Below are 15,913 nucleotides of genomic sequence, written 5' to 3' on the forward strand. Positions count from 1 at the left end.
AACTTACGGTTTCAAAAGCCTGCCTTGAACGCAGCATTAGCCGAAACGGCCGTGAAGCTGATATCTGCTTTAAGTGAGAAAATGAATTAAGTTTTGTACAAAACAAACAAAAAAAACAAAACTTTTCTTCTAAACCAATACGTCAACAGCTGCTAATGCTAACGCTGGCTATGTTGCAGCAGCAAAACCTTTCCTTTTGTTTTACTGAAGCTCCTAGTGAGAAACATTTTGAGAAATGTATCATAGGGTTAGGGTTAGCCCTTATCCTTTAACCACCACCTACAAGACATAGTTTTGTAATAAAAAGGTGTGAATTTATCTGAATCAGTGTTAATCATAGATTCTGGTTTTCAGGAGGAGGTTTTTATCAGCACAGATGTGACATCAGGGTCACTCACAGTGACACACACACTCACAACAATGTGCTGATGACACCGTACGGATGCATAGGCAAGGAGGCAGCGAGCCACGACCAGGAAGCTCAGGGAGAGGAGGCGACTGAGAGCCGGACCACAGCAGAGGTCGTCGCCCTGTCAGACCACATACAGTACAGCATCATGACGGTGACGAAGCCAGTGGAGGAGGAAGGATCAGCCCCACACCATGTCCTCTTTCTGCAGCTGTGACAAACATCTGCATGAGTAATAGTCAGCTCAGAGAGGTTATTCCTGCAGCCGCCCACAACACACAGCAACTAGACCCCATGTACAAGATGTTAAATATATATAAACACCAGGATTTTTACACCTGTGAGGCTGATTCTAATATGTTTGGACTGCATGAACGACTTTGATGTGTCTGGTATTTATTTCTGTTTTAGCTACAACTTAATCCATTTGGTTTTTCTCATATGATTTTCCTTATTTAGTTTTCAGAAAATGTGTTGATGTGTGTAATAATAGAAGATATTAGACCTTATTTAGGGATTTTCACCTTAGTCGTTACTGACTATTTCATTTACATTTCTGTTTAAAAATATAAAAAACTCAGAAAAATGCCAATCAATCTCAATTGGAGCCAAAAGTGATTCATTTCTCTGTGAATGGCCCAAACCCACAGTTTTTTGTTATGCAAGACAAACAAAATAGGTGCCTCTTTAAGTCAGCTCTTTTTTTTGTCTAAAAGATTAAAGAGTTTCCCAGAATCTAGGGTGACGTCTTCAAATAACGTCTTGTGTCGAACTAATGGTCCCAAACCAAAATAATATTCACTTGATAGTGATTTAAAAGAAACAGAGAGAAACAAAAGCTCCACACATCGGAGTGTAATTTGTGCCTCGTGAATGGCTTTAAAGTAATTAACCAATCATCATAACTGCTCATTGATTTTCTGCCCTTCAGCTAATCAATTACTGGACTAATCACTTCAGCATTTCCATACCACATGAATCCCAAGGATTCACACAGATTTGTATTTAACGAAATGCAACTAAGGCTCTAAAATAAAAGCATGAGTAAACTATAGATGTTTATATTAAAGTTCCATACAGCACAGTATGTTTGTGTTAAAGCTCCATACAGTATAAAGGTAGATGTATAGCTCCTTCAAAATAAAGGTAGATGTTTGTATTAAAGCTCCATACAGTATAAAGGTAGATGTTTGTGTTAAAGCTCCATACAGTATAAAGGTAGATGTTTGTATTAAAGCTCCATACAGTATAAAGGTAGATGTTTGTATTAAAGCTCCATACAGTATAAAGGTAGATGTTTGTGTTAAAGCTCCATACAGTATAAAGGTAGATGTTTGTATTAAAGCTCCATACAGTATAAAGGTAGATGTTTGTATTAAAGCTCCATACAGTATAAAGGTAGATGTTTGTGTTAAAGCTCCATACAGTATAAAGGTAGATGTCCACGTGTAGTGTGATTATAAAGCAGCTTTAGGTTCTATATTAATACTGTGAACGTATCAAAACCTCAGTCCACAGAGAAATGCAGACAGCCTGTATTCAGAAACTGAGCCTTAAAACCAGCTAAGTAGCCACCTAAAGCCCCGCCCCCTCACCACCTGGACCCACCATGCAACAACATGCAAGATTTGGTTTCTCTGTGTGCTTTATTCTAAAATCTGCTCATTTTTTCATTGAATAAAACAATCAGCCAATAGAAGAGAGGCTCTTCTTGTCTGATTGTCTCTCCAGAGAGAAGCTGAGAGAGGAGATGGAAAACTACATTGGGAATTTTTTTTTAGATCTTGAAATTTGTCTTCTTACAGTTCAACACTCAAATTAAAACACAGAAGGAGAAGAAGAAAATATGGAGCTTTAATTAATAATCACTTTGATTTGATTGAGTCTGAGATGAGACTGAGATTGAGTCGTGCACTAAGACTGAGCTCTCTTCTCTCTCTTCTGTCTAAATAACATGACATAAGACAGAAATTAAAAATGCAGGAGATCATCGTATCAGTGTTATGACCCATTAGGATGGAGCAAAATGAAGGATGGTGAAGCCTCGGGGCCCTTTCTACTCAGCCCACTGTTATCGATCTCCTCTCAAGGAAAGTGCATAAGTATCCTTGTTAAAAGCAGAGGAAGGAAGACAAAGGCACACACACGTACTGTATACACACATACACACACACAGAGAGCTTTGTGAACAATTAGGCAGTCACTCACTGAGTTTTAAAAAGTACAGAGGAAAGCCGGTGCATATTCTCATTTTTCTCATTTTTCTCACAGAGGAAACTTTGGTCGTTCTTACATTCTGGATCTTTTTCACGACACAGTTGATCCATCAACAAGACCAACTTTTATCAAAAAAACTGGTGTTTCAGGTAAAAGCAGATCTAGATGTGGAAAATCTCAATGCAAACACACACAGCTGATAGTCAGGTGAACATCCACTGATGTGTCAACTGTGCATTAATCGCGGCTCCAAGGTGACTCGGCTCCGACTCAGTTCAGATGGTTTGAGTTACACACGAGGTATCAACTCTTTCCTTTATTTGAGAGTTTTGTCCTTTAATTTGTTTTAGTGTGAGAACCAGAGTAAATGTGTATGTGTATGCATATTATGCATTTTTTCCTCTATTCGTTATCTCTTGAACTTGTTGATTGTGTTTTTGAAATTCCCTTTATCTTTTGAAAACACTTGATAAATGAAATCGTCATATTATTGCTGTTCTATTATCTAAAAATAATAAATCTGTGAACAGATCCCAGTGTAGGTTTGGTATTAAAATAAAAAGTATGAATGTTATTTGAATATCAGATGAATGAATGGAACTTTATTCACCATTTACTTAGATTATGATATTATATGACTATTTGCTTTTGTTCATTTCGTACTGATCCCATTAAAGTTTGACTTGTATTTTCCCTGAGAGACTAGACTTAGGGCAAAATGAATGACAATTTTTACAGTCCTCGCTGCAGTGGTGCCGGTTCAATTCCACCGGCAGCCCTTTGCTGTGTCGTTCACCCCACTCTCTGTCTCACCATTTCAATCTCAACTGTCCAGTCAATTAAAGGCAATTAATAAATACTTAAGACAAGAACATTCATTTTACTTTTAAAAGGTTGCATTTACACCTGTCAACTGAGCCAAGTTTCTGACTTCCAACAATCACAGTGGTTGAATATGAAGAGTGACTGGCACAAAAATATAGAGTTTAAGTGACTGTTCATGAGTTTTGTCTGATTTTTTGTTCCCCTCTTTTGATTTGTTCCTTTTTATATCAAAATAAAAAGGAGAAGCTGAGGAACCTCTGCCCATGTTAATGTTGGAAATAAGAGGAAAACATAATAGCAGCGTTTTAGACTTCTTCTCCTTCTTCTTTTTCTTGGACCTTTTTTTTGTGTGTGTGTGTGTGGAGGAATGCGTCAGAATGAAAAGTCAGAGCTGAGATGAAACAGTCGACACTTGTTTTCTGCTCTCACATGCTGCACATGTTATTGGATTTTCAAAATAAGATTTTCACTGTTGTTGATTCATCTGTTTATCAAATAAGAAACAAAATGTTTTAGTTGAGCCTGACTCTGTGTCATTAAGTCGTTAGTGGGACATCAAACAAAATAATAGAAGAAATCACACAAGCACTTCAAAAAGATTGATTTACGGTCTTATTAATAAACTAATATCTGATTGTTCCTGTGACTCCTAGATTAAACACGGCTGGATTTTGTTATTGTTGCTGAACAAACCACTTGTTTTCCCACCGCCCGGCTCTACCAGGTCACTAAACCACCACTTGTTCTGATCCACGTCACCGTCCACATGATCACGGACACTTTGCCAAAAATCCCTGAGTTTCCAGGAGCTGCAGGAGGAGGTCGCGACCTCGCCTCTGTCCGCCTGCATCTTAATGTCACAACTTCAATCTCTAACAGATGACTGGGTCTTAAAAGGACCTGGATTTGTCGAATTTACACTTTTAATTTCTCTCATTTCTCCTTACATCTAATTGCATTAGCTGTTCTGCTTTTGCTTTAGGAGCTGCAGCCGATCCCTGAGAGACAAACTACCATTAATTAGTCATCAATTAACCCTAATATTACATATGTCACTGGGCTGTGACAGGAAACCACAACACCAGGTGGAAACGCCCACGCAGGCACCAGGAGAACATGGAGACAGCAGTTACCACACCGGCCTTTTAATTCCTCAAATTTCCTTCATGAGCTCAGTTTGGAGTTGGTTTCTAATATTCAACATGTGGGAAACTTGTGGGAAAACAGCAACATTGACTTTTATCTTTAACTAAACTGAAAATTGTACCTTCAAAATAAAAGTTGCAAATCTGTTCATTTTGTTTGTAAAAGAAACAAAATTGATATTCGAGATCTCGACTGAAAATCTCCAAACTCTGTAGCTCCAAGGTTCTAATCAAAATACAGAACATGAAGAATCCAAATTTCCTTTTTTTAAATCACAATTTTATCATTAATGTTATTTTTTAATTCAAAATAATCTTAAATCAACCTCGTCCTTTTTAATGCTGATGTTGCCTTGAGATATTCTGAGCAACTCCAAATGTTAAAGGGATAGTTCACCCTAGAATGATATTTCGCTCATTATCTACTCACCCTCATGTTGACTAAGGGCTGGAAGAATTTTCAGAGTCCACCGTCCCTTCTCTGAGTTACAGGGGGTCTTGGCGTAGCAGTGCATTTCAATGCAACGGTTGCAAAGGGACACCAGAGCTCTTCGTAAAAAAACACACACAAAAAAACATCCAAATACCTCCATGATGCTCGTATGTAATGTCCGTCTTGTGCTGAAGCCCCAAATTGCGTAATTGTCCCGAAAAAAATTAAATAAGTCTATATTTTAAGCTTGTTTGTAGCGGAAGCTTCTCGAAGCTCCTCTTCCTGGTCCGTCCAAATCTCGCGTGATTCGCAGTAACCGCACTGACGCCGGCGCAAATCACGCGAGATTTGGACGGACCAGGAAGAGGAGCTTCGAGAAGCTTCCGCTACAAACAAGCTTAAAATATAGACTTATTTAATTTTTTTCGGGACAATTACGCAATTTGGGGCTTCAGCACAAGACGGACATTACATACGAGCATCATGGAGGTATTTGGATGTTTTTTTGTGTGTGTTTTTTTACGAAGAGCTCTGGTGTCCCTTTGCAACCGTTGCATTGAAATGCACTGCTACGCTAAGACCCCCTGTAACTCAGAGAAGGGACGGTGGACTCTGAAAATTCTTCCAGCCCTTAGTCAACATGAGGGTGAGTAGATAATGAGCGAAATATCATTCTAGGGTGAACTATCCCTTTAATGGTTAAAACTCATCTCCAGCTTTAACCACTTTTAAGTTTCTATTAACCAACATCCACTGCTATAACATGTTGCAGCTAATTAAAATTAGCCGACAATAGCGACCTGTTCCAGACGGTGTCACGGGGCTGAATCAAACTTAAGTAACAAACAATATGACGACTCAGCCCAGATAAACCAGCTCCAACACAAACAACACAACATCTTCTCATTTGTTATCTTGGATTTGGAGAAAAATGATGCTTAAACTTGAATTTTTTACACCACTTTATGGACAAAACACATCATTAAATAACTTTTAAAAACACCACAAACGGCACTCAAATAAGTGGAAGTCAACGGAATTTTAAGGTAAAGATGAAAAAAAATGTGGAAAGCTTTGGTAAATCTTAAACAATAACTCAACTGTGTTTAGTTGTACAGTTGATTTTTGACATAATGAGATTAACCTGAAGCCTTAATGTACTTGTGTTGTTGTTTACTTTACTTTAAACCCTGTATCCACCTTGAGTAGCAGCCTAATCTAATCTAATCTAATCTAATCAGGACGGTTACCACTTAACTTAACATCCACTGGCCTGGGATCAGTTTTCCATCTATTCTCCACTAATCCATGTTCATTAAGGAAGAAGAAATAATTGCATAGTGCTAATCAACACATCTGTTCATCTACTGGCCCTTCCCGCTCGTTCCCTGGTTCCCTCTCACTCATTAATCATCTACACGATCGGGCTGCCCCGATCAATGCATCTAAGAACAAAAACACACCACAACTCATTCCACCTTTGGTTTCCACCTTAACACACACACACACACACACGTCGTCCGTCTTGTCGAGTGTGTGCCAAATCCACTTTTTTAACAAACAGCTCCTCATTAAGAGGCTTCACTCTTTTGCCTTTGTGCAAACGTTTGCGTTTGATCCGTCCACACCTCGAGGAAATCCATCACAGCCGTTTGTAAAGACAGCAAATAAAAGGTGGAAAAGTTCATTTAGCAAAAGAAGAAGAAGAAAAAACAATTTAATCTTTTGTAACAGAGAGAGAGAGAGAGAAAAAAAAACCATTGGAGGCTTTTGATGCTCAGTCCATTCACGACTTCACCCTGGACAAGTGTTATGCAAATACTCTTTTGTCCGCACGCTCAAAAAGCAGGAGGTCAAGGAGCTGTTGACCTGTGTTGCAAAAGATTTTAAAAAAACACACACACACATGCAAGAGAAAAGACTTTGGCAGCAAGGCGTGATGAAGTGATAGAGAGATGGATAGATAGAGAGACAGAGGAGTGGAGAGCTTAAGTGTAAGGAGAAATTTCCACTATGGCTGCGAGGGAGCCGACATCAAACGGCCGAGGCCACAGCTACATAAAGCCTAATTACCACAGCGAGGCAAATAACACAGGGTTACAAATTACCCCGTGTCACTGCAAGACAGATGGCCACAACATACACACACCCACACACTCACACACACACACACATACACACAAGAGGCGAACACAAATTATTACGACTCCATACTTCTGCTGCAGAGTTTTTCCTCCATGTTGCCTTGTTCAAAACCCAGAGTGAACTACAGTAGGAGTCCTGCTGAGACTGATATTACATTTACTTTACATTAAACAGCCAGATCCAACTCTGCTGAGGCTAAAGCCAAAGTTTTATATCACAGTAAGTGAGTTAAGGGTGAACAGACGTCAGGTAGACACGTGCAACTCTGCATCTGTCTTATAAAACATGAAATTAAAGGCCTCATACAGTATAAAGATGTTTGTGTTAAAGCTCCATACAAGGTAGGTGTTTGTGTTAAAGCTCCATACAGTATAAAGGTAGATGTTTGTGTTAAAGCTCCATACAGTATAAAGGTAGATGTTTGTGTTAAAGCTCCATACAGTATAAAGGCAGATGTTTCTGTTAAAGCTCCATACAGTATAAAGGTAGATGTCCATGTGTAGTGTGATTATAAAGCAGCTCTAGGTTCTATATTAATACTGTGAAAGTATCAAAGCCTCAGTCCACAGAGAAATGCACACAGAAACTGTACTCAGAAACTGAGCCTTAAAACCAGCTGTCAGGACTTCCTGTCACTTTGTGATGTCACAACAAAGCCCCGCCTCCTCACCACCTGGACCCACCATCCATCCAACACTTTGTAGGATTTTAGTTTCTCTGAGTGTTTTATTCTAAAATCTGCTCTATTTTTATTGGATCACTTTAGAAAACGGTCAGCCAATCAAAAGAGAGGCTCAGACCCACCTCCTCTCTTCTGATTGGCCTAGCTCCGGAAAGATGCTCCAAATTTATCTCTTTATGAATCAACACTGGACCCTTTGATGTTTTTTTTTTACAGCTTCTATGTACGTGTCAGAGTGGAGAACGACCATAAACCAATTAAAATCACACATTATCTTTTCACTGTGAGTCACCTTACGCAACACCTTCACACACACACGCAGACACACACACACTCTGGATACCTGGTCATGAGCCTCCACACACACCTTGTCACTTTACACGCACACACACCATTACCCAGCACATTCATATTATCGGGTAATAACAATAACAAGCCATCAAATGCAGCCGGCGAGACAAGAAGAGGAGGCGTGACAATCGCCGTCCGTCCAGCGGCGACGAGATGAGGACGGACATAAACCGCAACGGACCACGACGCCCGGGGGGGTGGGGGGGGGATGAGTCGGGCATCACGGGCGCAATGATGCGAGCAGGAGGCAGTGACACTGAAGTGAACCGTCCTCTGTTTCCACATTATTGTATGAGGAGTTCAATGACAAGAAGGGGCCGTCGTGATTGTTACTGTCGATATTTCCTCAGCGAGGCGTCTCAGTGTCGCTGTCTGTGATCTTTTCCTCACAAGATATTTTAGATTGGTTTCGGTTTAGTGTCTATCTGATGCTGCTCTAATTACTTATACCGCAGACGTATGTTTGGGAGTTAGCTATGTTAGCTTCATCAGCTAAATGAGTCTAACGACATGTACGAAGAACACAAATAAGAAGCCAAAAATTAAAGAAGTCTTGAAGTATTAAGGGAAGATATATTGTTCATGATCAAAATTACATCTGAACCCATTACCAATTAATCCACCTGACATGAAGAAAAGGTCCAAAAAAGTCTAGTCTCATATGTTTTTTCTTGGTCTTCTACAGCTGTGAAATCTAATTTCTGTTGGTTTTTGATGGTTGGATGGACAAAATAAGCTAAATTAATTTACCACTTGTAGTTTTTGGTCAATATTTACTAATATCCAATATGGATTTATTCCCACATATACTATATCTTTAACAATATCAAGTAAAATTGTAAATCATATCATACTGAGTGATATTTGAGCTGGATTGTATCAAAATATTTAAAAAATTTGATTCAATCTTGGATATTGCTTAGGCCTAGTGCTTGTCACAGGCTAATTTCCCACTTTCTCCCAACATTTTGCTAATGAAACGATGAATCAAGAAAATTCTTTGTTAAAGTTAATCAAAAATTTTAAAAAGCAGCCCTGGTCCAGAAACAATACACCAAAGGCGTCAGTCTGGAAAATGTCCTTTGTTTTTTAAACTCTTGTCCACAGTTTGTAACAAAAAATGTTTGTTTCTTTACTTTGTAAACTGCTCTGGATCTGTTAAACTGGTGTCCTGTCCCTTTAAAGCTTCACGTCCCCTCGCTCCATGTCGCACTTGGACTCGTTGTGATTATCAAGTTAATTATTACAGATATGAACAAAGAGCTGAGGATCAAATAAAAGACACTGTCAACACTGTTTAACTAAAGGCACTTCATGTCCCATATGTCTCTGCTACATCAAACAAGCATTGAAACATGTGACGGTGGTCCAGTGGGTCACATGGACCAACCGACAGGGGTTCGAGTCCTGGTGCTAATCCAACATCATCTAAATCCAGAGGAGGGTTTGTTGTTGGAGGAAACTCTCGGGACTCGAACACACGTCGTAAACACATAGTTATTAATTAAGACGGGACAACAAACGCCCCTGTCATTGTTCATAGTCGTAAATCTCAGCCTTTAACTTGTGATTATGAAACAACTGACGCCAACTAATAAAACGTTACCTTTGATAACAACAAGGCTCTTTTATCATTTAATGACATAATAAATACCACAGGTCACGACTGGAAAAATACAAAAACAAAGGCAAACCCAGGGCCATGGTCACGTTTACTTTCATGTTCACGTCAAAATAAAAGCTCAGTTTGCTTAAAAGATATTGAATTTCAACTTATCTTTAGATTATTGGTTCACAGATAAAAATAAAAAAGTACCTTCAGGACAATCTCATAGTAAAGTATGATTCAAGACCTTTTACCTCATGGGTTTCCATTGATAATGATTGTTACTAATGGTGAGTCGTCACTGATAGTGACTTTCTCTTTTTGTCAAAGACACAACTGAACAAACCGATGATATGCAAAAAAAAAATCATATTGCAATGTTTGATTTTTTTGCAGACTTTCAAAGAAAAACTGATGAAGATGTCAAACAAATGAACAAACATGTTCTCTCACGTTCTGTACATGTTATCCAATACATTCATTTATGTTCTGTTGTGTTTACATTTGATTTTCACTTAATTGTTGTAAAAACAAAAAAAAAGGTAATCTTGGATACTGCACGTGACCATATTGCAATTTTGATCAGATTTTGATTAGTTACTAATCCTCATTAGTATGTTTAGATAACAGCTGTAGTTTGTTGTTACTCTGGGCTCAGTGAGAGACGGCTCTCAAAGCCGTGAAACTCTGATTTCACAATTAATTCATTCTTTCGTTGATCACATGACACTAAAATCCTGGACAAAATTGACTAACTTGTGAATATTTGTGTAACCTTCAACTTTTACAGATATCATAATGTATCTGCATGTCTCCGATCACTTTGCATAAATAAATTAAGAATAATTGTTTCCATCAGATAATTTTTGCATAATATACAAAAAACAATATATTGCGATTTCAATGTGAATGGTCATTTCTGCTTCATTTTCACTTAACAAAAGATAAAATTGAAACTTGAACATTTCTTGGGTCTTGTACCAAACAAACCTGTCTCTTAACATTGTCTCAAGATGATGATTCATTGATGAGGGCGTCTCTATAGCAACGCAACACTAATGGTGTTCACAATACACAACAATGTTCAAAATGCATCAGAAAAACTGCATCTCCTGTGATTTGGATACGACTCTTTACCATATTATGACTTCGATCCCACACTAGTGATCTACAGTATAAACAATCAAGTGTCATTCAACTCTAATTACAAAAAGCAGCTTAACCATTTTTTTTAAATAATCCAACCAGCCGTGCATTCAGCATCTCTCCGCTGTAACTGACAATATGTTGAAGCTGGTTTAATTTGCAAGTGCTCCTTCTGCCTGGCTCCAGCACAGGCAGCCTTTCAGCCGCTCTCACAGCCAAGCTACACTGGCCTCTTTGAGCATCCACTGCCCACAACAAACCCACACAACCACCGCGACTGCCAGCACCACACAAAGACACCATGTTACTACAACCCACGGTGAGGAGCTGAGGGAGGGGGCACGGAGCAAGCTCATTTATGCTAAAAGAGGTTATTCTCACACTCTCACAATCGTCCACATGCAGCAGCAGCAGCAGCAAGATCTGGGATCAGCAGCAGGAGGAGGAGGTCCAAGGTTGTGCCTGGACTCTTTCTCTTTGCCGAGCACGAGACCCCGCACAGGGTGACAGAGCGTCCAGCGCTGAATCAGCGGGTCGCACGTTGTGTAATCTCTCGCACAAACACACACACACACAGATTAACAGTGCACAGAGAGGTGGGAGGGGGTGAGTAGGGTGAGGAGGGGAGGGGGGGGGGGTTCCTTTACAAAGAAAGTTCTTCAAGAAAAAGGAAACAGAGGCCTAAAGAAGTGTTACAGTTGTGGCTCTTCTTAATTTAAAGCCTCGCTGCCACTGAATGGGTCCAGTCGGCCTATAAAACTACTCTCTTCAAATAGCAGACTCTTTAGGCCTGACAGAGGTTTTGTCAGTCACAAACACACAAACACACACACACACACACACACACACACTGAGTAGGCTACAGAGAGTCCCAGTCCTAACCCCACCCTGACTCCTTCTGAGGGGCACAATGTAAACCCACGCTCCTCCAAGTGGGATCCAGGAGCCTCAGGGAGTCGTTCAGCAGCAGGAGGAGGAGGAGGAGGAAGTGTAATTTCTCTAAATTATATCTCACTGTACCAAAACAATTCTACGGTGGCCCAGAGGAGTCAAACCACTGCAGCTTAGGAAAACACAAGCACAAGACACAAACATCCAGAAACTTGACAACACAACACATGTGTGCTGCAGAAAATCTCAGCAAAAAGTGTTTCTGGGGACACTAAAAGGTGACGGACCAGGCTGAAGGGTGCTTTGTGCAGCTGTGATGCTTGAAAATAAGGTTTATAAAAAAAATCAATATTGAATAATTTACATATTTTTCCAAATATGCACTGTTAGCTTAGCATTACTCTTTAGCCGGGTCTGTCACTTTTTTTGCGTCCCCTGAAACAGGTTCTGCAGCACATGTATCGTCAAATTTCAAGATCTTTGAGTCTTTGCATGTGTTTTCTGAAGTTCAGGTGCTTTTTGAGCCTCCAGGGCCACTATACAGAGTTAAATCAGTTCTAATGGAGATGCTAAAGATAAAACCACCCCAACTTGGGCATCCATGGGCCCAGATCAGCACCAGCTTCAAGATCCCTCTGCTGTGTTAACTCCTCTGTCTCCTGATTGGTTCACAGACCGACTTTGTGTCCTGGTTATCTCTGCTATAAAGGAAACGACCTTAGACAGTGGTTATGAGCCGAGCGGAGGCTTATGAAGTCTGACCTCAAATTCAAATCACTGTTCACACTCTCCTGCTTAAAGGCACCTGCACCACATAGCTACACCTGTCAGGTGCATGTCACCACCACGGCGCATCATACATAGGACAGTAGACTCTCCATGTGCTTTTCCCAGCACAACAATGAATCGATGCATTGTTAGTTGATGTCAATGCAGCCCACACAAACTTTAAGTTCCTGATTTAGCATGCCAGCCAGCTGGTGTGGAGATAACATCACCCTCCTGCATGAATTACTGTAGCTGCACACAGCAAAGACAATCATCATGGCTCTGCATGGACAGAATTTTCATGCAAAAAAACCTATTAAAAGTCATAATTAATTGGCTTTTTGACAAAATATACATATTGCAAAAACATCACTGCAGGCTTTTTTTGCAAATCACTAGGAGGCTGTTGTAAATTCAGCTTATCAATAAAGCACCAAGCAGCACTTGAAGTCAACTTTTACAGCCCTCACCCTGCTCCTACCGCCCGGTAGAGCTGATGACTGCAAAATAACTTCCCTCCTTCATTAAATAATTCATAAACTGCAATTTTTTTACAATTCAAAACAGACTAAAAGTCGTTCAGGACAGTTCACGCCTCTTTCTTTAGTGTGACTTTTTTTTTTTTTTGTTGCAGTGGAGTTTGGACACAACCTGGAGAGGACTAGACTAGACTACCTGTTTGGGGAGGGGAGGGGAGGGGGGAGTCAGCCAAATCCAGATGTTATGACAGCCTGTACAGTTGTTAAACTACCACATAAACAACATTCAGCCCCGTGCTGCTGCTCAGTTTCCTTAAGTTCCCAAAGTAAAAAGGGGAAATCAGAGTTAAAACCACACGCAGCTGCTTCCACTCGGCCACTTTTCACGTGAGTGGACAGGAGGCCAGACTCCGTTTAGAAACATAGAAACTCATGCATAACTTGCTTTCTCCAAAACACACACACACTCAAGTAAGATATAACGCATCACACTTACACACTCTTTAATTCGGCTCACACATTTCACAAATACAAGAGTGTGTTTTTGCATAATTTCCACTTTTGGCCCCACGCTCCCCGTTGTATGAAGCAGCCAGGCGGCGGTAAAGTGACAGTTTTTGCCGGTGCGGTCCGGTCCGGTTTTGTCACGGAGGCACCGCCGTCAGTGGACAAAGTTCAGAGCAGCGACAACAAGTCAAACTTACCAGAGTCTGTTCATACTGCAGCGCCCGCTGGTCCGAGCCGTCCCCCGCCATGGCTGCGCTCTGCTCCGGCTTCGGCTCCGGCTCCGCTCCGCGTCTGATCTGAACACCCGGCGGCCGCCTGGTGAACGCTTTCTTCGGCTTTGGGAAGTGAGAGGGAGCCCGACGTGTCTGTGCGTGTGTGGTTTGATCTGGAGTGTTGAATGGTGATTAAATCATTGGACTGAGTTTTTTTTTTTTTTTTAATTTGTTAAGTTCCTGTGCTGGAGTTCACAAAGGAAACTCCAACTAAACTGTGCGTCCCGGTTACTGTAAGTTCCTTCATTTTATAGCCTCAAGTCTCCCAGTCAGATCCACCACACTGCGAGGCGGGACTTAGGTGGTTTCAGCTGGAATCGACCCTCCCATCTGGAGTTGGCTGTCAATCAAAGTCAGGAGGAACTACTCTCCAACTCTGTTACTTCACATCTTGACCTCCCGTGTGTGTGTTTGCTGTATTTCTCCACGGTTTGGACATATAGGCTAAATAATAATAATAAAAAAAATACTCATTACGCATTAGCCTACTCAGAATAAAAATCAATAGATGAAGTCAGTGAGGTGTAGTCCAGGTGTATTGATCCTCCACTGCACTGGATGTTGATGATTAACTACTTATAACTTTATTTATGAGAGCAAATAATTTAATGGTTGATATGTTAAATAGGCTATAGCTGTTTATATGTATGAGAAACTTATTTTAGCTTCACATAATGATACCCGTTGGCCTTTATTATTTTTATTTAGGTAAAGAAAGCAAATACATAGCTTTAAAGCAGAAGTGAGTGATCCGGTCGTTTTCGCTAATGCTGCGTTCCAGGCAGGCTTTTGAAACCGTAAATTACAGCTTCAAGTCACAACTTACGACTTTGTAGCGTTTCAGGCAACCCACTCGTGTTTTTCCGACCTGTTTTACCTGTGAAAGTCACTATAACGGCCACTCGTAACTTCCGACCCGTGAACTCGTACCAGATCGAACTGGTACAACTTCACAGGTCGGAAAAACACAAGTTACGAGTTTCCTTGAACGCACCATAACAGTCCTCGTCCCTACGTCACCACATTCACGCGCATCCCTTGGCTGCACACACAGCCCTGCATGCCGTTCTCTCTCCTCATTGGATAAAAACTGTAGGATACGATAAATGTTTTCTCCTCGGCTCAGAGCAGAGCAGAGGGACTGACAGACCCGTGTTTCGGTCCAAACACTCTATGTAAGTGATTGCTGTCGGAAGATATAACTATTTAAGACTTATATTAACACGAATATATTGCTTACTTCTGCTTTAACTATCTGTATGTTTATGTAGGCTAAATAAAGTTTTTATTTGCACCTGTATTTCTCCCTCAGACAATAAAAATAGTGATGATGATAGTTTAGAGAAAAGTTGAAAAGTTGTGTTGAACTGATCCTCCTCCACACTGATGTTAATTGATAATTAACTACTTAAAGCCTCTTTTATTATTGCAAATTATTTAATGGGTGATATATTACCGATGTTAGTGCTAATGTATGGACTAAAAAGTACATACAAATATTGACTTATTTTGAAAGGAACCTTCTAACCTGATCATTACAATGCAAATGCATATTTTACAAGGCTGACAGTACTGATTAGTTTATTTTACAACATTTAATCAGTTTCAGCATAATGTTGTCACAATTATTTAAGGAATATATATTATTGTTGTGTATTTCAATCATACCATCATACAGGCATCAGTTGGCTCAGAGTCCAGTATAGACCTCAACTTCTTGTGTTGTGTCACCAACATTCAAATGAAACACCTGAGACACACTAAAACTTTTGTTTTGTAGCGCCTCTAGTGGACAAACCCTCCACAGGCGTCCACAGTCCACACCTCACCTCACAGATACTTTTATTCAGAAATAAAGTTAGATATGATGATGTAATAACACAATCAAATGTCTGAGGTAAAGAATGTTAAAGTCTGAGATAAAAAACAAAAAACAAAACACCCGATATATATAAATATATAAATATTATGCATTAGAATAAAAGCCAGACAGATATCGGCTGAACCTCCCAGACTCTCAGATATCCAGACGTTAAC

General features: G+C 40.1%; 1 protein-coding gene across 1 annotated transcript in view; it reads right to left on the bottom strand.

Moving 5' to 3' along the window:
• Nucleotides 1–14,110, bottom strand: part of LOC310996423 (chloride channel protein 2-like) — a 165,392-nt gene extending 151,282 nt beyond the window's left edge. The window contains exon 1 of the mRNA XM_083985815.1: nucleotides 13,802–14,110. Within this exon, the coding sequence (XP_083841941.1) occupies nucleotides 13,802–13,852 (51 nt within the window). The 5' untranslated portion in view covers nucleotides 13,853–14,110. The remainder of the gene's footprint in view (nucleotides 1–13,801) is intronic.
• Nucleotides 14,111–15,913: the final 1,803 nt, after the last annotated feature.

The sequence above is a fragment of the Trachurus trachurus genome (genome assembly GCF_905171665.1).
Source record: "Trachurus trachurus genome assembly, chromosome: 13".
Taxonomy (NCBI): domain Eukaryota; kingdom Metazoa; phylum Chordata; class Actinopteri; order Carangiformes; family Carangidae; genus Trachurus; species Trachurus trachurus.